Below are 22457 nucleotides of genomic sequence, written 5' to 3' on the forward strand. Positions count from 1 at the left end.
CTTTCTGTTGAAGGGCCGGATCGATGTCCTATTCTTCATGCCGAACTTGAAAATGACCATGGTGACTATCTGGTCAATAATATAAATTTGGCTAAACATATCGGCAATATAAATGGCGAGCTTGTATTTACAAGGTAAGAGACTCACATTTGACCGTGTGCTATTATTCTTTAATGAAGATTGCAACAGTACATTAGCGCCGTACAACCAAATTCACCGAGAAGGTGTAAGGAAGCACAAGTCTGAATCACATAAGTACTACATCCATTAACAATAGCTATGTATGAGAATGATCTATCTAGCGAAGAGAAAATAATGTTTTATTTGAGGATAAGCAATTCATCTTGAGATTCAGCAATATAAAACTTCTTTACTCCTCATGGGTAGCAGGATGTTGAATATCCGACGAGATGGGAATGCATATAGGAATTGTACAAGCCCCTGAAATTAGTTATTAGATTGATGTATTAATGCACCTGAATATCACTATTGCGATACACGAGCTCTCTGTTTGATTTCTGAGTTTATATAGAACTTAAAACAAAGTAGAGGAAGTTTTTGTACAGAGACTAAAAGTACATTTTCTTATGCAGTTTCTGCTGGATCAACGCGAGGGAACACCTTCTGGAGAAGCAGCCCCTGTGGAATGAACCCGCTCATTGTTCTAGAGATGAGCTACGTCGTTATCTGTGCGGGAGGACCAAAGGAACCAAAACACGAAATAGATACCAAGAAAGGCGAAGAAGCTAGCTATAACATTAGTTTTCTCCTAACTGTCTTATAGTGGCGGTGGATTAGCATCGAAAGGTGAACCGTACCAAAAAAAAAAAAAAAAAAAAAAAAAAAAAAAGAATGCCTCATCAGCAAATCCTTTTTTAGCATAACACACCAGGGAATTCTCATAGCAATGGTGGTACCAATTGGAGCTTCTCAGAATAGGTAGCATGATGACCAAGTGCGGTCTGGCCTGACGTTATACGGCCTGTCTGGATATAGTTCAAGTAATACACAACCCTGGAAATCACCGTCCACTGTAGCAGGCAAAGATTTTTATCCTGCCACAAATCAGATAGTCTTATCGTCAGGTCGAAAATCCGATATCAGAGCTCGTCTAGCCGAGCCCCAGTATCATAAAAAATAATAATTTTAGAATGACAATTTAGTATAGGGAGCCCACGGCAGTACCCCATATTTCAACACAAGAAATATCATACTAGTATTCACCTTTTTGGATCAGGGATACGTAGATGGAGTAATCAGAAAGGACTACATGGTAACTGGATGGCAGATACGCTGTACCAACTGACATCATGAGGTCGGTCAACTGTACACATCGTGCTGTCAAACATTCTCAGCTGCTCCAGTCCCTGAAAAGAATGGTTTTTGACACATCGGACAGGTGTTATGCCGATTTAAAACCCACTGTTGGAGACATGTATCATGAAAAGCGTGGTGACAACTCAATCCGTGAATGTTATCTGTCTCACGAATTTCCACAAGACAAATGCAGCTTCAAGACAGTCTTAGTAGACTTATAGACAATGATAGGATTGTCAGACACATTACCAAATAATTTGTGTGTTTTCTTGCTGCGATAACTGCAACTCTACTTTCAATGCTTCCCACCATGAGCCGAAGGCTTGGCGTGGAGACACACTCTCCAGTCTACCTAAAGCGGCTTCTGAATTAAAGTCATCTCTTTTTGCTGGTTTCGTGGTCTCAGTGCGCCTTGCACGTCGTTTATGTAAGGTGTAACCGTAAGCTCTGCTTATATTATCAGTAATATTCTGATGGAAAAGGCCAAAGTCGCATTTAGTTTGTAGCCCAAGGATGAACATGTGAAATTCTCTCCTACTTACATTATGAAAAAGAGAACGAATGGCGAAAGAGCCAAAGGGACAACAGCCCCCACGGGGACTGGGCCGCTTGTTGCACTATTATTGTCTGCGGTATTTGTATTGTTACTCATGACAGGCCACTAGCGGGATTTGGCAATAGCATCAAAATCCGCGAAGGACTCGAATCTTACTCATGAGCTCAAAAAATTTGAATGCTAGAGACATTTAAGTCTTTTTCCCTCGCCGCTTAGGCATCGTCATTTTGGTTTAAGCATGCCTCCTTCTTGAACCTTCTTTTTTTTTTTGGAAATGAAACCGTCATTCAGTTAAATTACAGTGGTCAAAATGACAAGCCACCTTATTTGAGCCGTAAGTTTCATCGATTTTCATAAGAGGAAGAACCAATAAGAAAGCAACAGTGAAGTAGTATGATGTAGTGGAGCCGGGGATTCTCGAATTCTTCCGTGGGTCTAGAGCATGTTTGGCACGATCTCCGCACATGTACCGCAAAATCGTATCGAGCGCTCCTATGTTAATTCAAGCCATTAGATTTGCCACCAAAACATCACCTATTAGTGGGGTTTGATTTGGGCATGACCATTTAAGATATTACAGGATTTCCATTTTTGGGAAAAGAAAACGGTCCACACATTTCCTGAAGTAGCATGATTATTTAATATGCATGACCGCCAAACCCGATACCAACTTAATCGCTAGAGACATATTAGTTAGTGATGATCATATGGTTATGTGTTTTTCGGGATGAGGAGGGGTTGCGTGGCCAGCACCCACCCGCGCTAGGATAATTTGCCTTCTCTAGGACCAAATTAGCATGATAATCTCTCTCTCTCTCTCCCCGAAAGGTAGTTCACAGTTCTTACTTTAAACCCCCAACATCCTTGCGACTCGGGAAGGTTTCCCTACTACTGACCCGTTTCGCGACTCTTGGAAAAAATGCCAACATTATCTTTGGAGTGAGTGACTTTGGAAGGCTCTCTGTTATTCAGATGAGCTATAATAGTGATATAGGCCTGCTGGGATGCTGTAGTATGATGTTGTGCAAAAATAGAACTTATTTTATTTCCTATGGCATATAGTCTTGCTCATGATCTCTTAAGAGATTATGTCGGATCCTGCTCCAAACTTTTTTAAGCCGTAGTTTGGGAAGGGACAACAAATGAACAACTGCTTCTCATGCTCATCGTCCCTTGAGCCTTACCGGTCATCATGGTACAGATGAGAGAATAACAACTTGTATATCATATAAGACGAACAACTTTATCTCAATTCAGTCCAAGTATCCCCATATGTTGTTCAGACTCTCCGCAAGAGTCGGGTGCGCCCAGACTGCATCTTGCAATTTTTGATAGGGAGTTTTTCCGATCATCGCCATCTCAACAATGCTCATTATTTCGCCACCTTCGAGACCTAGACAGGTGAACCCAAGTATTAGCCCTGTATCGCCATCCACAATAGCCTTCATCCCTCCTCTTGACTCGTCTGTCTCCAATGCGCGCGCGACGTATGCCATTGGCATCTTCGCTGTCTGGATCTTCTTGTTAGGAAACTGTGCACGAGCCTCCTTCTCATGGAGGCCGACGTGGGCCAGCTGTGGATCTGTGTACACGACATATGGGACAATGCGCTGTTTGATAGAGAGCTTCATAGAAGATGGTGTCAGAATATTAGACCGAATGATACGAGAATCGTCGTATGAGATATGCGTGAACGCGGGGGGCCCCTTCACGTCGCCAATTGCGAAAACTGAAGGAGACGAAGTTTCAAGGTACTCGTTTGTCAGAATGTATCCTTTACTATCGGTGTCGATAGCTGCAGCTTCTGGCTTCAACTTGTCTGTATTCGGAATGCGACCGACAGCGGATAGGATATGTGTTCCCTGGATTGTTTGATCACCATTGTCGGTGTGGATACTGAGAGCAAAGCCACTAGTTGACTGCGCAATCCTCACAGGGCGGGAGTTCGTATGTACTGTGAGACCGTCCGCCTCAAGAATTTCTTGTAACATGTGGGCAATTTCCCCGTCCTCGCGCGGGACTAATTGAGGCCCACGCTGGATGATAGTGACCTGCGAACCCAGTCTGTGGAACAGCTGTGCAAATTCCAACCCAACATATCCTCCGCCGATAACCACGAGGTGGCCAGGAATCTCGTCGAGCTCTTGAATTGAGGTAGAATCCAACACCCTTTTTCGATCAAGCGACTCGATCCCCTCAAAGCGTACAGATGACGGTCGTTCTCCAACGTTAACAAATATCTTCTCACCCTGAACAGTCGTGACTGTACCATCGCTATATTTACATTTAAGGGTTTTCTTGTCAACGAAGCTTGCTTCACCAATCAGGACATTCACACCAGCATCTTTAAGTCTGTTCTCGCTCCCGCTGCGAAATGAAGAGACGATGTCGCGTTTTCGTTGGCGTATCTTGAGCATGTCGGCCACGACCTCATTCACTCCGGTTTTAGTATTGGAAGCGTGTATGCCATAGTCCGGCCCCCTACGGGTGAGATTCGCGACGCGACCTGATGCAATCAGTGTTTTCGTTGGCGTACAACCCTCGTTTATACAGCATCCACCGATATGATCGCGTTCTATGAGTGCTGTTTTTTGGCCAGCTGTCGCGAATGCAGTGGCTAGTGGGGTGCCAGATTGTCCTGACCCGACTATTATGGCGTCGTATTTTGTGACTGTTGACATCTTGCGAAAGTAATCACGATGAATTGATTTGATCACATTAAATCGGTAGAACATCCACTATTATCCAGTTCAAGATGTGCTTGGTTCGAATAGGAGCAAGTGTAAACTTTGGGGATCAGTACTTGATCCTATCCAGGCTCTGCTTCTCTATATAGGTCATAGTGTCAGTTAGGTAAGCTTTGTAGTGTTCATGTGCTATGAGATAATCATATGTAAATGTGCATCATGATGATCCAAAGCCTTTAATTCCTTAGCAGACAGACAGAGTCTTATACGTCATGACAATATATCTGAACGAAAAAACATCGGACGGATGCATGCATTCAACCCCAGAACCACCCCTGAATATTGCCTTTTATCGATTCTAAATTAATGTCCCAACTTGGACTATGGCTCACTCCTATCAGGATATAGACGTTCAAAACTATTGTACAGAGCGAAAGATGTGGGGAATCAAGGGACCCACATACTATCAAACTACGAAGAGGCACATTTACTATGGACACAAAATATGTCAAACCAAAGTAGGCTAAACCATCAAACCAGGGTAAGGCCATTAATAGTGTTTAAAGTCTGCCTGAATACTTGTAAGCATGTGTGCCTTTAGGGCTATTGTTGTCTAGGCTCTTAACACATTTGACGCAAACATCATCTGATTCCCACCCTACCTATTACATACTGATTTACCTAAGGTCGCGAGTGAAAGCGAAAAAAAGCATATTATTAATTCGTTAAATGAAAACCAAGTACAAACGACTAGCGGGTGTAGAGAACAGGGCTTCCCCTCCGCTCACCCACACTTAAGCCAGATTACTACATCACAATATGGCCTTCATCCACCACCAGGATTGTTTAGGGTGATTAAATCAACCGCATCTCACCAACCATGCACACCAGACGCAATGATATAGTTATAAAGCTTGACCAATCAAAGAGAACATCACAAAATGCCATTTCGCCCGATTAACGGCGTCAGTGATCCGATTTGATTATCTATTAAATACACTTCAACAATTTTGGGGTCAGACAGGGCTGCTCATGACCGAAGCTCCTCTTGCCTCCTCTGCGGAACCAATACACCAGAAGACGTGCCGAGGACCCTCTGTCCCTTCCGAGCTTCCACCAGGATGTAATCATCTTCGACACCGCGCACGTCGACATGGGTCTCAAATCCGTAACGGGGAGTACTAGCAAGCAGTTTCGCATCCTCGATCGTAGAGTTGATGTGGGGGATGCTGTAGACCTGCCAGTTGTCGTGCTCGGTCGCGCCATTCCAACTCATGTACACAGACATGTCGGTAGTGTATTTCGAGACAGGCTGGACTACGACCGCGGGATTCCAATGCGGGATCGCCTTCCAGTGGTACTTGAGGAGACGGAAGGACTGCGCATGGCCGATGTAGCCAAACTGGCCGGCCTGGACCACCTTCCCGTCCCCGTCGTACTCCTTGAACTTGCAAGTCGACCCGTACCCCATGAAAATGTGGCCAGTCGTATTATAATTGAGCAGTTGGAAACTCCCTTGAGTCCGAGCCTGGCTAGGGTCGGACGCGGCGGTATTAACGCGACGGAACGTAGTGCCCTTCATCCTAACGAGGTCCACATCGATAGCGATCCCGTTGGACTCGGCCTTGGTTCCTCTTCCTGCGGCTCTAGCATGATTGTCAAATAGCGTCACCACTACGCTATGATCCGTTTCGTTGTGTATCCGGATATCATGCTGCCAGGCAAAGTGTGCATCATTCTCAATCGTGCCTTCTCCAGGACCGCCGCCCTAGAGGGCCATAATCAGTAAATCGCGGTCTAAACCTAATGAACGAGACTAGGCACTCACTGAAAGCTGCCAGCGCATCGTGCCATTCCTATTGATATAGAATGCAGACCACCAAAATCGGATGGAAACCACGTACCCACCGTGAGCCCATTCGACCGAGTTCATATGATAGGCGTCCCATGCTGTTTCTCGAGACACTCCCATTCCACCTTTGGGATTCTTAGAGTCCGTGAGTGGGAGGTAGTCACGATGATCTAAGGCGCTCCACGTGAATAGAATTTCGTTTGTTTTGATATCTATTTCGTAGAAGAGGCAGTCGATAATCCACGTACCCGGGTGGCCATCTTTCCTATCACTCGTATCGGTCTGAGTAATATTGATTGCGGAGACAATGATAGTATTATCCGGGGTGATTAGATGTTCATGGACGTCGATATAGGAGTCTTGTGCCTTGCCGTCAGGTGTGACGAGGTTGTCTTTCAGTGTAACGGTATAAATCTCGTTATACGAGGTGTCAAGAATATGCACAGACCCATATCCGTAGCCAAGCACCCCTGTTTGACCAGACCAGTAGGTCATCACATCCTGGTCAAATAGTCTCTGCATTTTAAAGTCCATGGTCTTCTTCTCAGGGCCTTGCCAAATCATTTCACCATCTGTATCATAGATGGTCGCGGCCGTGCCGGCCATCTGATTTCGAACACTGATGAAGAATTTCCCTGGGTCGACCTCGCCATAAGTGGCCATCATAAGGTGAGGTGGGCGCCATGGTCCAGTCATAAATTGTGTGTGAGGCCAATTCTCGCCTTTGGGCTCAGCCTTTGCCCCAAGAATTGCTAGCAAGAGCCCCAATAGATATAATAGGGTGTGCGTCATGATGGAAGAGAAGCACGACTTTGAGGTAAGAACAATTAGGGCAAAAAAAAAAAAAATCATAAGATGAGTCGTTTAGATATAAGACAATAAGAAAGGCAAAAGAATGACGAGAGTGGGAAAGGGACTGGTAGATGATATGGCGAGGCGATGCACGAAGACGATCGTTGAAGAGCAGGACAGCGCGACCTATGTATGGCGGCTGTTTTTTCCCCAAATGCCCCTCAATGCCCCTCGGAAACTCATCTTCTAAGGACACCCAAAATTAGCGAGGCATCTCCGCTGTGGTGGGATTACCATTACCTACAAAACAAGGCTTAGTGTATAATAATCAGACCGAGCCTTGTAGAAGGGGTCTCGTAAAGGGAATGAGGCGTGGGATCCATTCTCACTGAGAGGAAAACTACGAACGACCGAGCCTCATATCAAGGGTCAGTGCTCCATCTTGAATACGAGACCATCCGCTAGTGGAAATTAATACCAGGAGAACACTACATTATTGTCCTATGGCGGGGATTTTCGATATCTTTAGCTGTACGAAAGTACCTGGTATCGAAGCATGCACAATCCACGTCTTAATCGTGTGGAGGAGAAGATTTACCTCTTTCCCTCCTTCAGATACAAAGCGCAGAATAAGTGCCATCTGCGCCAAACATGAACGATAGAATCCTATCGTCAACTTGACTATCTGTACGATCTACCATGGATGGCCAAACCGAGACCCAGATCGTGATAAATGGATTCCTGTCCGGGACTTGTTCAGAGCCGGTGCAGATGACAGGCATGCATTATCGCGATCCCCTGAATGCAACTTAGAATGTCTCGGATCAGCTGGCCTTGGCAGCGGAAACTTCCTTACGAGTACGAGGCTAGTGGCTTGGGGTAATACAAGTACACCTGAATCGCAGTTGTTGTTTTGTGGGGCGGCTTGAACGTGCAGTCGTCTGATCTCTGATCCGACTGCAATTATCGCTATAATGTAACAGAGCCGGTGCTCCTTGGTGGCAATGACGAGTCAGATGGGGTGAAGGCAGTTTGACCTGACCCCCTTTCCTGGACCCAAGAACCCAACTTCCCGAGGCGGCCAATCTGACTTTGTGATTGGCAAGGCTAATTGCCCGCCGACCGAAAATAGACCAATGAACTCATGACCAACCAACCCGGAAATCTGTTGAGCAGTCTGTATTTAATTTACCAACATCGTTGCCAGGGTCCGGTGCTTCACAGCCCCCTGATTGGTAATTCGCGCTTCTACAAAATTGGTCCCCTCGGAAAGAAGGGCGAGTATTTACCTCCTAATCCCGGCCTTCCGTTACACTCGAATGATTGTCAAGAACAATAAGAAGTATATGTGCCCTGTCGCGCAAACCTGTCACCCGAGGGGTGGTGGCAGTTGGGGGAGAGAAAAACCAGGGGAAAGTTCTTGACGTGTGGAAATTACTTACACGGTAGAAGCTCCAGCGTTCCGTCACATCGTTCTCTAAGTGGGCGAGACAAACGAACTAGTCCCTTTGTCGTTGAGAGGGCTGCTTGGCAGAGGCGGTAGAGACTCCATCCTGACTCGCAAGGCAAGACTTCCCGGATGGTGCCCAAGCCGGAGAAATTTGCCGAAGAGCAGGTCGCAAAGGAAATCGAGTAAGGTTTGGTCACCATCGGCCTTACAGTATGATCCACAGGTAGGTACGCTTGATGATCAGGTTTCCAGTGACCAATCAATCCACGGCCGCTCCGCAGCCACCTTACTAAGGTCTGTTTTGAACACGCGCAGACTTGCCCCAATTATTCTATTATAGTCTACTCTCCGAATCAATCATTATTCATTTGCTCGATGCAACTTGCTTTAGATACCGCCGCTATGCGCGAGTGCTTTCAGGACTGCTTGACAGCTAGGCGAATGACCTCTACAGCCTTCTCAGTAGTCGATATGCCCAGTTTAAATCGGAGCACGTGACATGGAGAATAAAAATAATGACAAAGGAAAAACAGAAAGAGAGATTCGACCGTCAGCCTCCCAGTCACCACGTTCCAACTGCCCACAGCATCCTCACTGCACCGTCGATCGGTCCCCTCGAGAAATTTGCAACCCTACAACCCTAACTACAAGGCTACCATATTCGCCGCTCACTGTTGGCCGGACCTGGCTATGCTATTGGATACGTAGTCGCCCCCAAGTCCAAGTCGGAACCCAACAACTGCGCAGAGATTTGGGGGGTATGTGTCAAGCCATGATGGCTAGGCTGCGACAAGATCCACAAATTTGCGGATGTAGTACACCACTTGCCATTCGCATTCATAAAGCGGATTTGTAAATAGCACAAACATCTTAGGCTTGTGATTTTCTCGTGATTGCATAGATTGTGAAAATTTACTGGTATTTTTGGGTATTATGTAATCATTCATGTAGGAAATCAAAGGTGTATAGGGCTATAGTCTTTAATTAATTCTGGCTTGTGTTATTAAGCTCTAAAGTAGCTATAGTATGTCAAAATCAAATCCAGTTGGCATCTTTGGCTGCCTCCGTATATGTTAGGAGTACCTCACATTAGATGTTGTGTGTGAATAGGCTAGGCATATCTGTTGCTTACGAGCTGGGCTAGACTCCTAATCACTTGCTCAGACCACCTATAACAGGGCTAACATAGGATCACACCCTTTAGCCAAGGTGGAAATTATTTAGTTGGCCCTAACAAGTTGCCATTAAAATCGATTACTAGTCAGATATGGCTCGATCTAGCCTGAGCTGATCGGCCTCGTACTGTGAGAGAGTCATTGAGTCTTTGTCTTAGATCGGTGTGTCTAGTCTTCGAAATGTTTAGTTGCTGTGGGAGGCCGAAACAATATGTTGCCAACCTGATGCTTGGATATCCAAAGTAGGATGACTGCACGCTGGGTCTTGCGTTGAATGAACGGATAAGTGAATTATCATTTATAAATTATAGTGCATTGCCTATAAGTATTCTATTCTAATGTTCCTCTTCCCAACGTCCCGGGTGTTAACCGAGGATTGGATCACGGGAGGTGGCAAAAGCATTGTTTACAAAGGATGGACCAGCAGTGTAAGAGAAATGCGAAAGTTGCAGAGACATATTTGTCCAACGCCGTCATGGCTGTCGAATACGGATTATCGCAATTCTATTTTCAAAATTTGGGCAGGAAAACAAATTTCCTGCACATGTTCGATGAGCAGGCTTTCTCCGAAAAATATGGGCTAGTGTTAATATGTGACCGAAGGGTTTATTCTTCTTCACCCTAGAAGAAGCATAGCGATAAGGTCAGTATAGGTAAGATATTATAATACATTCTATGTCCACTGGCTTTTAGCATCATGTCAGCCTCGATACAACTTTTGCCATATTATCTTCACAGGCGAGCTGCTCATGGCTCAGAGAGACATGCGGGAGATTGGACCCAGCCGGAACGCGTTAGTGGACATAAACTCTGATATGAAACTGCGAGTCCAGAGGCAAGCTTATTGTTACGATAACTAACATAGACGTAACGACACTTGCAAAACTAAATCCAGATGTCTCGCCGGTTCTTTGGCCTCTTTAGCAATGATTCTGGATTCGGTCATTAAGAATAATGGATGCATAAAGAGAACTTGGCAATATACGGCTTTTAATCAAACGTTGTGTAATTTCAGATATGGGTAGGGAATTGATTGAGACAGCTAAACCCATGCGTTGTGAAGTATGATCTCGACGCTGGGACTGTCGAAGCTACCAGGGGGTTGTGCTGGGCTGACTGCGTTCCTGTGCGGCGCGGCAGGCTGGATCCTGGGCATGGTGGAAATATACTACTTCGGCACCCTGGTCAAGCTGACCAGCGATGACGGCGGCCACATCGCGAAGGAGCTGGGCCTCGTCTCCATAACTATTCTATCTGCCGCTGCGAACACTAAGCTCAAGTACATGGGACAATACCTGAGTAGACTTTCTTTCCAAGTATTTCGTATACACAACGCTCACGCCACCCAAACTATACCCACCGAAATACAATGCATGGCGAAACGAGTGGTCTATTATGGTCTTTCTATGACACGATACCGATATGATGGAGTGCGTAATAGTGAGTGAAAGCTCGCGCAAGCAAAGGGCCAAACGGCATACGTAGGTATCGAAGAAACGAAAGCACTCTAGTACTCAGGAGATAAGTTCAAAGAATTATGACATCCTAATGATCGTCAGAAGGGAACTCAGGCAAAAAACGGCAACGATCAGTCTGGCTATACATATGTTGTCGCACAGAAAAGAAACACGTGCGACGTAGTGCCCAGCGGGATCGCTCTCAGGTGGTCTTTACGTAAGGCCAGCCATCCTGCCAGCCTAGCTCGTTCCAGCCGTACATGTAGCCGGCGACGCCATCACCGCCAGCCTCCTTCGTGGCAAGCGGATAGTACTGATAGTACAGGACGAGGCCGAGGCTTTTATCATTGAGGACACCCCTGGGAGGTCTTGTTAACAGGTGGTCCATATATTGCATAGGTGTTTCATGAGAGGGATATGGGGTTACATACTGTCCACCGGGGCCGTAGACCTGGTCATGGCTCGCTAGTAAGATAGTGCCGCCGGAGTTCAAGCACGAAGTACCAGCCTTATCAACCTGCACGGAAAACTGGTCAGAGGCGCCTCATTTTGATATATCATGGTGAAGAGCACTTACAAATCCACCGGTTCCGCTCGTCGAGCGACACATAGAGATCCGGTACTCCTCACCTGCAGGTGGGTAAGTCGCCGTGTACGAGTCTGCAATGCCGCCACTAAACAGGAGATAGTAGTAATTGCCATGCTGGAACATGAACGAGGCCTCCTCGCGGTGGTTCAAGCTGGCGTTGTAGGCCAGCTGGTGCGGGGCCGCAAAGCTGACGTGCAGCGGGCTAGCCAGCTCGACCTGGTAGATGTCATTCCAGTAGGAGCCGAATTGTAGATACTGCCTGCCGCGAATGGTGATCCAATTGGGGTCGATGCGGTTGTAGGCGCTGCTGGCGGGCAGGCCAATCACGCCGTGGTCGGTCCATGAACCCGGCTCCATGGTCATAGAGGTGGCCACGCCAATTTCCGAGGTCTGCGTACCGAGCTTGGAGACCACGTAGTACATGTAGTAGGTGCCATCCGCGTAGTGCAGATCCGGAGCCTTTGTGTTTCGTGTTAATTAGTATTCTGCGTAATTGATAAATTTGGGATTCGACTCGCATACCCAAATGTTCATGTCGTCGACACCATCCAGCTGGATTTTTGAGCCATTCGGTAGGGCGGCACCCACATCCTTCCATGGACCCTGAAGCGAGCGCGAGATCATGGTGTTGACCCCCGTCCCAGTCGAGAAGCGAAAGTACATGCCATCAGATTCGCGTTGGATCATGGACGGATCATGTGTCCAGCAGTCTCCTAGACAAGGGCCGGGGTCCGGATAAGCGCTAGCAAGTGGAGCCATACATGCCGGATAAGCGCTGATAAGCGTAGCTATACACAAGACAAGAAGGGTAAACATGATGGCGAAGGCAGGCCGAGGCGGGAGGGCGGGCGATGCGATGTCGGGCTGAAGAGGAGAGTCGAATAGGCCGCGATAATAATTCGAAAGGAAGATCATCTACGGGAGGAAGGGACAAGGCGTTATTTATGTTGCCTTTTTACTTCTTCGCCCTTTAAGAGCGCGCGGAATGTTGCCTTTGAGTCCATATTTCGCCCTATAAGCGGTCTTGGGATCCGGGGCATGCCAATCATCCCGTCATTCCCTGTGCATATCCGTCCTATGAATATAAGGCACATATCAGTATACATAGTTGGGCCGTCTCTGACGTGGTCGAATGCTACAATAGCTATTGCGTGCATTGAAGCAAAGGGCAAATGCGAGTGCCAGGAGACGGGGCCTGCAAGGACTCCATGTGGATCTTTGACGCTCTAATCAACTTGCTAACAGATTACTCCCGGGCTTGCGAGAATGTTACTATACATTCTAGGTAGGTTCTGGATAGCGCTGTACGAGAGGTCAGACGGACTCTCTTAGTTACTATACACCCCCTGATGTGGTGTCACGCATCTGACATGCCGGCGTGGTTTTCTATCTTATCACCTTTGACGGCTGAGAGGTACGCACCACTTTCAAGCAAAGGAAAGAAACCCACCATGTCCACGACTAGATTGAGATTTTGTTGGTCCATTTCTCAGCAGCAACACAGGGCCGCCGTGCATGGTTCGGAATTTGGAATGTGAGTGAGCAGTGCGAGGGCTCATATACCCCTGCGGAAGGAATAAAACTAGGGGAAAGCTGTCGTGACCAGCAAGGGGGTCTTGAGGACGGCACCTATCCTACCCCATGGGGATATGTGGTATTGGCACTATCCAAAGGGATATACGCCTTAGCTCGAGTCTCAATCTTGGCGCAAAGGGGTGTATCCGCTCATCTGTCCGTTAGTCACAGTTAGCGTAGTAGTTGTTAATTCGGCGCGCACGATTAGTATATTCTTGACGCGTCCTTATTGGTTAATCATGTTAAGTTTCATTAAAAGAGGTATTACTGTAATTATTAAATTATGTACTCCCCCAAAGTCAGCGGTTGGGCTCCTTCCCGTGATAATGAATTTCCATCGTAATGAATATTTTTTTCTTCTACTGCCCGGTTTTTAGCAACTATTACCCACCACACCGATACCCAAAAACCAGATGAAGCCAATGATCGTATGTAGGGGGTCCTACAAGACTACCATTTTTGTGGAAAGCTTAAAATCTCAGTGCGGGCGCGGGAAATCGGAGTTGATTGCCAGCGACTTTTTACGACGCGTTAATGGTCGTCTATCTCTTTCAGGCCACTATCGGGTCAGTAATTGCCCTGACAAACCCCAAGAGCAAGTGTTGATTGGCTAGGTAGAGCTCCTTCATGGTGCAAATGCTGAGCCAACCGCCGAAGAGGCTAGGGGTATAGCAAATGAAATATGGGAGCGAGGTCGTTCGGATCGCCACGTCGCCAAAAATGAGCCCGATCACTCCTTAAACCGCCTCCCTATCAACTATAGGGACAATGTCTAGAAAATCATAGAGGTAGAGACGATAGATACCAAGTGACTACTATACAAAGTGATATGACGGCTAACGTATTTCACAAGCGAGCCGATCAAAAGGTCCTATTGTGCTAAAGACGATTACCTTAAAGCGAGGGTGATCATTTGAAGGTGATGAAATACCTACGTTCGTGGGTTAAGTAAGTGGTTGTTTAGGGTGGTCAGCCCCATGGAGACGAGAGACAGGGTGGGTGGGTAAAGGCAAGATGGGAAACCCATTTCATGTGATGTGATCTACCCCGCAATCCCATTGACTCCCCATAACGGACAGGATGGGAATACTGGTCAGCCAACGTGGTCTGTTCTTTCATCTACGATTGAGCTAAGTCTCTAGTGCTATTTGCCTTCTAACCCGGGTGCTAGACCGCAATGGTCGGCAAGAGCGTCTTTAGCGGTCGCAATGAGCTTCAGCAGGAAACGAGTCGCCCTAGCTTGCACCTTTTGTCGCAACAGGTAGGCAGTGCTAGCCGAGCTTAATTTTTGTTGTGTTTGTGCTGAGCCAAAGCAGAAAACGACGATGTGATGCCCAGAAGCCTTCGTGCTCCTATTGTAATGAATTGGAAGTGGAGTGTCACTATGATGATGCGCCGTCGCAAAGGTGTGTTTTTAGCCATTACCCAGAACAAGAAGCTGTCTGACGGGGGCAGGATCGATACCACTGGTGGCACAAAAGAAATTTTGGGCCGTCTGCATGAGATTGAGGTCTTGCTCAACGCTATGTTTGACCAGATTTCAACCACAACCGCATCCAATGCTAGCTCTTCCCACGTGCCTATTGAGACCTCTCCACCAACACATTCACTGGCCTCCCTGCAGGAGCCCCATCTCAAGGTCCCAGTTACCTCCTCATCGTCATTCCCAGTGCTCGCGGTTCGACCAAATTCTCCAGATCTTCCACCCATGACAATTCCAGTTAAACACAAAACCTCATCTAGTTACCTGCTAAGTCTGCTGCCGGTCAAGTCCTTGATCGGGGAATACCCACCAGACCTATTTTTCCGCTTAGAATCAAAGAATCAGCTACCCCATGGGCTATCTTTCGAGAAGTTGCAAGAGAAGTTGCAAGGCCCACAGTCATCCATTGAGATCTCAAGAGATCTCGCCTCGGAGCTAGTCTCCAATTTTTTCTCCTCGGTCCATCAGAATCACCCCGTCCTGGACCCAGACGAGTTCCAGAACATCTATACCAGATTTTCAGACACAGGCCCTGATACTAGTATTGAGTCCGCGTTATGTATGGTTGTTCTGGCCCTCGGAGCTGTCGCTGCCTCACCAGCAGACTCACATATTTTTGACACTGCGCCTGCGGGCATGGTTTATATGCAGCACGCCATGCAAACGCTCCTCTACCAGGCATCATGGTCCTTCTCGTTTAACTTGATGTTACCACAAGCGCTTGTTTTAGCAAGCGTATACTTCGCCTATATAGTGCGCCCTCTCCAGAGCTGGCGACTTATCTACTCCGCCACGACCATTCTCCAATTTAAACTCTCGGGGTATGGAAGACCAAAAGCTACAGAGCAAAAGAAATTCTGACGCCATGCTAGAATTGACAGCCATTATGAGGGGCCCAAGTGGCGAGAGAGCCTGACTCGCCTATTTTGGTCGTGCTTTTTGATTGAATGCGACCGACTCGCTGAGCTCGAACTTCCAAGGAGCGGATTGCAGCAGCTGACTGACGAAATGAGTCTTCCAGAGTGCACAAATCTTGGCATGATGCAAGCAACCTGCTATCTTGCCGAGATTTCGATTCGAAGGTTATTAAATCGCATTCATAGCTCGCTGTATCCCTGCAAGAAGCACGTATTGACATTATCATCTGCATCGCTGATGGCGCCAGACGACTTCTCTATTGATGATATCTCATCCATGAGCGCTGTATGTGATGAACTGCACTCCCAGCTCGAATTGTGGCATTCGTCAATACCGGAGACCTTCCGCCCGAATTTAAGTATCGGAACCAACATACCAGAACTCGACGATCGCCGGGAAATCCTACGGACTCGGTATTTTGCAGCACGCCATATTATATACAGACCTTTCCTTCTCTATATTGTCACCCACCGTACGAGCCACATTCCCCGCTCCATCGTCGCAAAAGCCGGCATCTGCATCGAGAGCTGTCGGTCATACATCTACAGCGCGGCGCAACTCTTGGCAAAGCCAAGTCAGTACACGTGGACATTCTCCCTGTCGTATGCAGTGTGACATTCTAAAACAATATTGATTGTGGTATTCTGACCATACTGATACAGATCTCTTGGCGCCGTTGTTGTTCTTACACTTGCCTCATTAAATCCAGTCTTACAGGACCTGGTTCCCGATATCGACAATCTTCAAACTCTCGTCCTGAACAGTATTCGGCCATGGGCATTTTCGAGTCTAGCGGCTGTAGTCATTATCTTGGAGGACATGCAAAAGAAGCAGAGACTATTGTCACGTGCTTAGGCTATTGAGGCTAGCCTTGTAAACGGCGAGGCATTAAAGAGACGTGACATTTGTGACCATCGAAATATCATGCTCACAATAACCTATCTATCACGCAGTAAGCCTATAACTCTCCACCAGTGGGCTGAGCAATGATCTCTAGTCCAATATCGCTTTCCCAGAAGCTCCCCGTCGGATAAGTGTACTTCTCCATCGCCAAGTTCGTATAGCCTGTTGAGTAGCCCGGGGCAAGCGGGGTGACGTAGTGCGCGTTCTCAACCTTGGAAGGATGGCGTAGATTTTCCCGATGACTGTCGGCGTTTTCGAGCATCGACCTTCGCCCACTAATGGCGACGTAGTCGATTGTGCTCAGGTGTGAGGTCAATTCTGTTAGACCCATGGCACCATTATGGGGCACACAGGGAACATCGAATTTGAGCGCCATGAGCATAACAGCCTACAAAAACAGTGAGATCAAGGTCAGATATTAATACAATGGGGACTTACGAGACACTCGTTGACACTGCCGAGTCGGACTGCATCAATCTGACAAACGTCAGTAGCTTCTGCTTGCAGTAGCTGTTTGAAGGTGACCCGATTCTGCGCCGCCTCGCCAGTCGCAACCCCGACGCCGTATGGCTTCAATGCTTTGCGGATAGCTGCATGTCCCAAAACATCATCAGGATTCGTGGGTTCTTCAATGAAAACTGGCTCAAATTCAACCAGCTGCTTCATGTATTCGATCGCCTCGGGCACACTCCAGACTTGATTTGCATCGAGCATGATCTTATATCCCTGATCATATCCGAGGATCTCTCGGACCGCAGACAGCCTTTCCCGGTCGACTTCAATGCTTGTTCCCACTTTGAACTTGAATGTGTCGTATCCAGCAGCGACGGTGTCTCGAAGTACCTCTCTCATCCGGTCTCCGGAGAAAGCCAACCAGCCAGGAGAGGTAGTATACGCAGGGACCGCTCGGTTTTCAAGAGCCTCCTGAAAGCGAGCTTCTTTTCCCTTTTGTGTTTTTTGGAGCATCGAAATACCCTCCTCTGGTGTGATAACATCAGTGATGTACCGAAAGTCAATACATCTAATGACCTCCTCGGGACTCATGTCACACACAATCTTCCACACAGGCTTGCCGAGGATTTTGCCCCAAAGGTCCCAGACTGCGTTCAATACCCCAGCAACCGCTAAATGTGTGACGCTCTTCTCCGGACCGACCCAGCGGTATTGCGAGTCGGAGACCATGTATCTCCATGTTTTCCCCATATCGCGAGTAAGCCGATGCATCGTCTTTCCAACGACCCTTTTTGCGAATATTTCAAGCGCCATACAAATCAGCTCGCTGCCTCGCCCATTACTAAATGCCTAATATATGTTCGCGTTAATGTCCGTTGCAATATTGGTAACAAATCGTCGAGCTTACAATACCCTCACCAACTAGATCTTCCTGATTTGTCTTCAACCGAATGTAAGGATGCGAGCCATTGGTGCCAACATGCATGGCATCTGAGCCGACGCCGTCCAAGCTTGTAGGAAATCGCAGGTCGATAATCTCGAAAGAGGTGACCGTGACATCATGCTCAGTGACTGGAAGATGGGATCCCATAGTTATGGATCGTGAGAGAAATTGGATGGAAGAAACCCTGTCAAGGAACCTAATCACAAACCGATCGGATATAAATAGGGGTAGGAGAGAGAAAAAAAATAGGAAATAGTCGCAAATATTGAGGGTTAGGCTCTCCGTGCATATGAAATGTCTTCTCTATTACATTTGGAAAGTAAATCTAATTTCGGAGAAACGCCGATCGCATGGAAGATACAGGAACGGGAGCTCTGCGACCCACAGGGACAGGTTGGTGGAGCTGCCGCCTCCCCCCGCTGGATTATCATCTGATCACTATCGATAGATGGTGGGACAATTCATGTCTCTTGGACAACAGACTATTGAAGGATACGTCTTCGGGGGAGATGCAATGTGTCAGCGACTAAAAGGTTGGTTTCGGTGAAATGATGTCTTGTCTGCTGCTGGAAAAGCCGCCTGATACATGGTGGCGGGGAAAGCCGCGAAACACTAAATGCGCATTTGCCCACGCTTATACGATCAAGAATATAGAAGATGGAACCTAGGCCATGGTTTTCTGTCTTGGGCTATCTATCAAGTGTAGGTCACATATATGGAGTCGTCACTAAGAGGATACTTTGCTTAGTGCAATGGCTTGCGCTACAAGGTCCTTCACCGTATCCCGGAAAGAGTGATACTCATATCCCAATTCCTTAGCAACAGTTTGTCCATCCAAGCCGTATGACTCGTCAATTATTTGTTCCTCTTGTGACACCTTATCGTTCAAATGCGGAAACTCCTCCGTCATGATCTTTGCAGCCAGTCCATAGGAAAATCGCTCTGGAGAGGATGGGACATATCGTTTGCCGCCTACCTCACTTCGAAGGAGTGATTCCACATGTGCAGTAGCAAGGTCGCGGACGTCAATCCAGAACGGGACTCGCGAAACAGGAAGAGGTTTCGCTCCCTCGGCAATCTTCCACAGCATAGCGTTGGATTCGTTGAGATTCTTCACGTTGGAGACAGGGTGGACTACCGGTCCGAAGGTCATTGGCGGGCACAGGGCGACGATGTCAAAATTTGGGTTGTGTTCTTTGATATATTTCCAGGCCTCGAGCTCTGCGAACTTCTTCGAGCCGCGATAGGCGATGACGGCGCTTGTTGCTGGATCGACTGATTCTTCGTATGTGAGGGGATTCCAGTCCGCCCCGGTGTAGGTGAAGTAGGGCAGATCCGTTCGATTTATGTCGAGAATGGACGCAAAAGAAGAAGTAAGGACGATGCGAGTTATCTGTGGGTTGGTGCTAGCAGCATTGAGAACTGCACGTACACCGTTGATGGCAGGGACAACGAGCTCTCGCTCGTTGTTTGTTGTGTTGTAGGTAAATGGCTGCACACGAACAGAGGTCAGGTATTTTGTAAGTCGTTGAGTTTCAGAGGCACTCTTACACTAGCAGCGTGAATCACCCCGTCAACGCCCCTGACGGCTTCCACCAGACCCCCAGGGTTTTCAAAATCGTCAATTTGAACAAATTCGAGCTTCCCTTTATATTTCAAGCGCATCTTCACCATAGCATCGCCTTTTCCTAATGAACGCGTTGCACCCCGCACGCGCAGGCCTCGAGCGAGGAGCGCGTCCACTATGTGGGCGCCGATGAAGCCAGTTGCGCCCGTGACCAGAACGAATTCCGGCATTTTGTTGTGGATTGAAACGAATCAAAACCGGTCAGGAGGCCCTGGGGGAACGTTGCAAGGAAAAGAAACCCCATCTGGTCGGTGTTGAGAATCTTTCGAATCATGTCATAGACCATCCCCTTTCTCCCCCGCCTTCTGGAGGTGGAGCTGCCGCTTCCCCCCGCCCGAGCCTCGTCCCACCCCCACGCGAGATAATGAGCCCCCGGATTTCCACCTCGACTACTGCGTCTATGTCACTGGATTTGTACGTCCGGGCCATGTAATTTTGAATTTGAACTAATCCTTCCCGATAAATGCCCCAAGCCATAGGCCATGATTACGCGAAGACCTCGGCAGTAACACGAATATTTAATCTCTGAAGGGCCTCGTGGTTTGATCTCCGCAATTCTTGAGATGACCGGCGCTTTTGAAAATCTTCAGGTGCCCGTTGTCTCGATAGGATCGGAATTTCTGGCATTCAGCGACCGACCTGTCCTCAAAAGAGTTCGCTCCCACGGACCCAAACGTTGATCCCTGAATCGGGTAGAGACAAGATCAACCAAAATGACGAAAGCCAATCTTTCAGACCAGCTCAGTGGGACAGGGCTTATCACTGTCATTACCATTGCAAATGCTTGGTGAGTTGACGCTAAGAATTTCCGAGAAAGGTCGATCGGATGGCTAATTTGTCGAGCAGCTCAATGGCATGGTTTGGATACGATCAGGGAGTATTTTCCGGCGTCCTCATCTCAGCCGATTTTAAAAAGCATTTCCCCCAAACTGAGAATTCCAACATCTCCGGAATTACTTCGAGCTGCTTTTCTGTAAGTTTCCAGTTCTCTCTAGAGTGCAGTCGGATATCTCATATTGGAATTCAGCTTGGTGCCTTTTTTGGTGCTGTTTTTGCCTTCACGCTGGGTGATAAGCTTGGCCGCAAGAAGACAATTGCTCTTGGACTGGTTTGCAACACCGTTGGTGCAATTCTGCAGGTAGTCTCATGGGATCTCCCTCAAATGATTGTCGGTCGCGTTGTCAACGGATTCGGCATGGGCATGACTTCTTCCACGTGTCCCGTTTATCAGGCTGAGTGCTCAAAGCCTCGGATACGTGGTAAGCTTGTTGCAGTGGGCTCCGTTTCTAATACGGCTGCATTTTGCCTCGCCAATTGGATGAATTTTGGTCTGTATTTCCAGGGTCAAGCGCTTCAGTGGAGATTTCCGCTTGGCTTTCAGCTCATATTTCCCGTGATAGTTGCTTTGGCACTTCTTTTCATCCCTGAATCGCCGAGATGGCTGTTACTCAAGGATCGCCATGACGAGGCGCTCCAGGTTATTGCCAGATTGGAAGGCAAAAACAGCAGTCCTCACGATCTCAGTGTTACAGCCCAGTTCCTATCTATTCAGTCAGCGCTGGAGGTTGAGCGTAAAGACCGCGTGCCCACTATGGACGTATTGATCTGTCGCGACACGACGCAGAATCTTCGGCGGCTGCTACTATCCTGTGGTACTCAGTTCATGCAACAGTTCAGTGGAGTGAATGCACTGGGATACTACCTTCCCACCCTGCTTCAAGAGAGTGTCGGGCTAGGAGAAGAAGAGAGTCGTCTTCTCACTGCTGTCAACGGAACTACTTACCTCTTCGCTGCATTCTGCTGTCTGATGATCATTGATCGCTTTGGTCGCCGCAAGTAAGTTGTTCGATGGTTTCGGACTTCCACTACAGCACTGTTCATTTATGCTAACTGTATTTTGAGGCTCATGCTCTATGGGTCCTTGACTATGGGAGCGTGCTATTTGGTTGCAGCTATCTGCCTGAAGACTAGCGAGAGCGATCCTTCGCGTAAACGACTTGTAAGTCATCATTATCCGCAATACATTCAAGCAACTAATGAACTCAGATGGGACAAGTCACAACGGCTATGTTTTTCCTATATTACTTCTTCTATGGAACAAGCTTTGCCAAGGTTCCATGGGTATACAACTCGGAAGTGAATTCGCTTGGCTGGCGGACTCGAGGTGCTGCCGCAGCAACTGCAACCAACTGGATGGGTGGCTTTATCGTCACTCAGTTCACCAGCGTTGGCGTTAACAATCTTCACTGGCGGTTCTATTTAAGTAAGCTGCATTGATACTTTCTGCCTATCTCAGAAATTGCTAACTTGCAGGTTCTAGTTTTTGCAATCATCGCGTGGTGCTTTTTTCCAATAGTCTTTCTTTTCTACCCCGAGACCTCGCGACGTACACTGGAGGATATGGATGAAATTTTCATCCAAAACCCGTCCTTGATTGTGTGTGGAAAAAGAGAACTGACACAACGCGAGCGGCCCCAGGCTTTCATCGACGCAGAAGGGAACCGAATTGTAGATAATACGGAGATCGGAAGGGAGATAATGAAACGTGCATCGGCTACTGAGTATACGCCAGTTTAATATGAACCAGAAGCCTCTCAAAGTTTATTTGTCAATATAGAAATTCTACTTTAGGCGCCGTAAGGACCATCGAGTTCATAACGCTGGATGCCAGTAAGTCTGG

General features: G+C 47.5%; 7 protein-coding genes across 7 annotated transcripts; 2 read left to right on the top strand and 5 right to left on the bottom strand.

Annotated features, from left to right (window-relative positions):
- Positions 1-3126: 3126 nt before the first annotated feature.
- N7474_008958 (mercuric reductase) lies at positions 3127-4554 on the bottom strand (the record flags this gene model as incomplete). Its single annotated transcript, XM_057200368.1, has 1 exon — positions 3127-4554. The coding sequence occupies one exon, from the start codon at positions 4552-4554 to the stop codon at positions 3127-3129; it is 1428 nt and encodes a 475-aa protein (XP_057051069.1).
- A 1036-nt stretch (positions 4555-5590) lies between these two features.
- Positions 5591-7204, bottom strand: N7474_008959 (arylsulfotransferase family protein; the record flags this gene model as incomplete). The annotated part of the gene is made up of 2 exons (XM_057200369.1): positions 5591-6328; positions 6389-7204. 2 exons carry the CDS (start codon positions 7202-7204, stop codon positions 5591-5593), a joined length of 1554 nt encoding a protein of 517 aa, XP_057051070.1.
- Positions 7205-11488: 4284 nt separating this feature from the next.
- N7474_008960 (uncharacterized protein) lies at positions 11489-12562 on the bottom strand (the record flags this gene model as incomplete). The annotated part of the gene is made up of 3 exons (XM_057200370.1): positions 11489-11815; positions 11864-12334; positions 12398-12562. The coding sequence occupies 3 exons, from the start codon at positions 12560-12562 to the stop codon at positions 11489-11491; spliced, it is 963 nt and encodes a 320-aa protein (XP_057051071.1).
- A 2065-nt stretch (positions 12563-14627) lies between these two features.
- N7474_008961 (fungal specific transcription factor domain-containing protein) lies at positions 14628-16706 on the top strand (the record flags this gene model as incomplete). The annotated part of the gene is made up of 4 exons (XM_057200371.1): positions 14628-14711; positions 14823-15754; positions 15806-16453; positions 16514-16706. The coding sequence occupies 4 exons, from the start codon at positions 14628-14630 to the stop codon at positions 16704-16706; spliced, it is 1857 nt and encodes a 618-aa protein (XP_057051072.1).
- A 103-nt stretch (positions 16707-16809) lies between these two features.
- N7474_008962 (enolase C-terminal domain-like protein) lies at positions 16810-18297 on the bottom strand (the record flags this gene model as incomplete). Its single annotated transcript, XM_057200372.1, has 3 exons — positions 16810-17142; positions 17193-18056; positions 18115-18297. 3 exons carry the CDS (start codon positions 18295-18297, stop codon positions 16810-16812), a joined length of 1380 nt encoding a protein of 459 aa, XP_057051073.1.
- Positions 18298-18877: 580 nt separating this feature from the next.
- N7474_008963 (SDR family oxidoreductase) lies at positions 18878-19947 on the bottom strand (the record flags this gene model as incomplete). Its single annotated transcript, XM_057200373.1, has 2 exons — positions 18878-19642; positions 19702-19947. The coding sequence occupies 2 exons, from the start codon at positions 19945-19947 to the stop codon at positions 18878-18880; spliced, it is 1011 nt and encodes a 336-aa protein (XP_057051074.1).
- A 543-nt stretch (positions 19948-20490) lies between these two features.
- N7474_008964 (sugar porter family MFS transporter) lies at positions 20491-22354 on the top strand (the record flags this gene model as incomplete). Its single annotated transcript, XM_057200374.1, has 6 exons — positions 20491-20564; positions 20624-20750; positions 20805-21613; positions 21680-21776; positions 21824-22040; positions 22098-22354. 6 exons carry the CDS (start codon positions 20491-20493, stop codon positions 22352-22354), a joined length of 1581 nt encoding a protein of 526 aa, XP_057051075.1.
- Positions 22355-22457: the final 103 nt, after the last annotated feature.

The sequence above is a fragment of the Penicillium riverlandense genome (genome assembly GCF_028828495.1).
Source record: "Penicillium riverlandense strain IBT 135883 chromosome Unknown utg000007l_segment0_segment0, whole genome shotgun sequence".
NCBI lineage: Eukaryota > Fungi > Ascomycota > Eurotiomycetes > Eurotiales > Aspergillaceae > Penicillium > Penicillium riverlandense.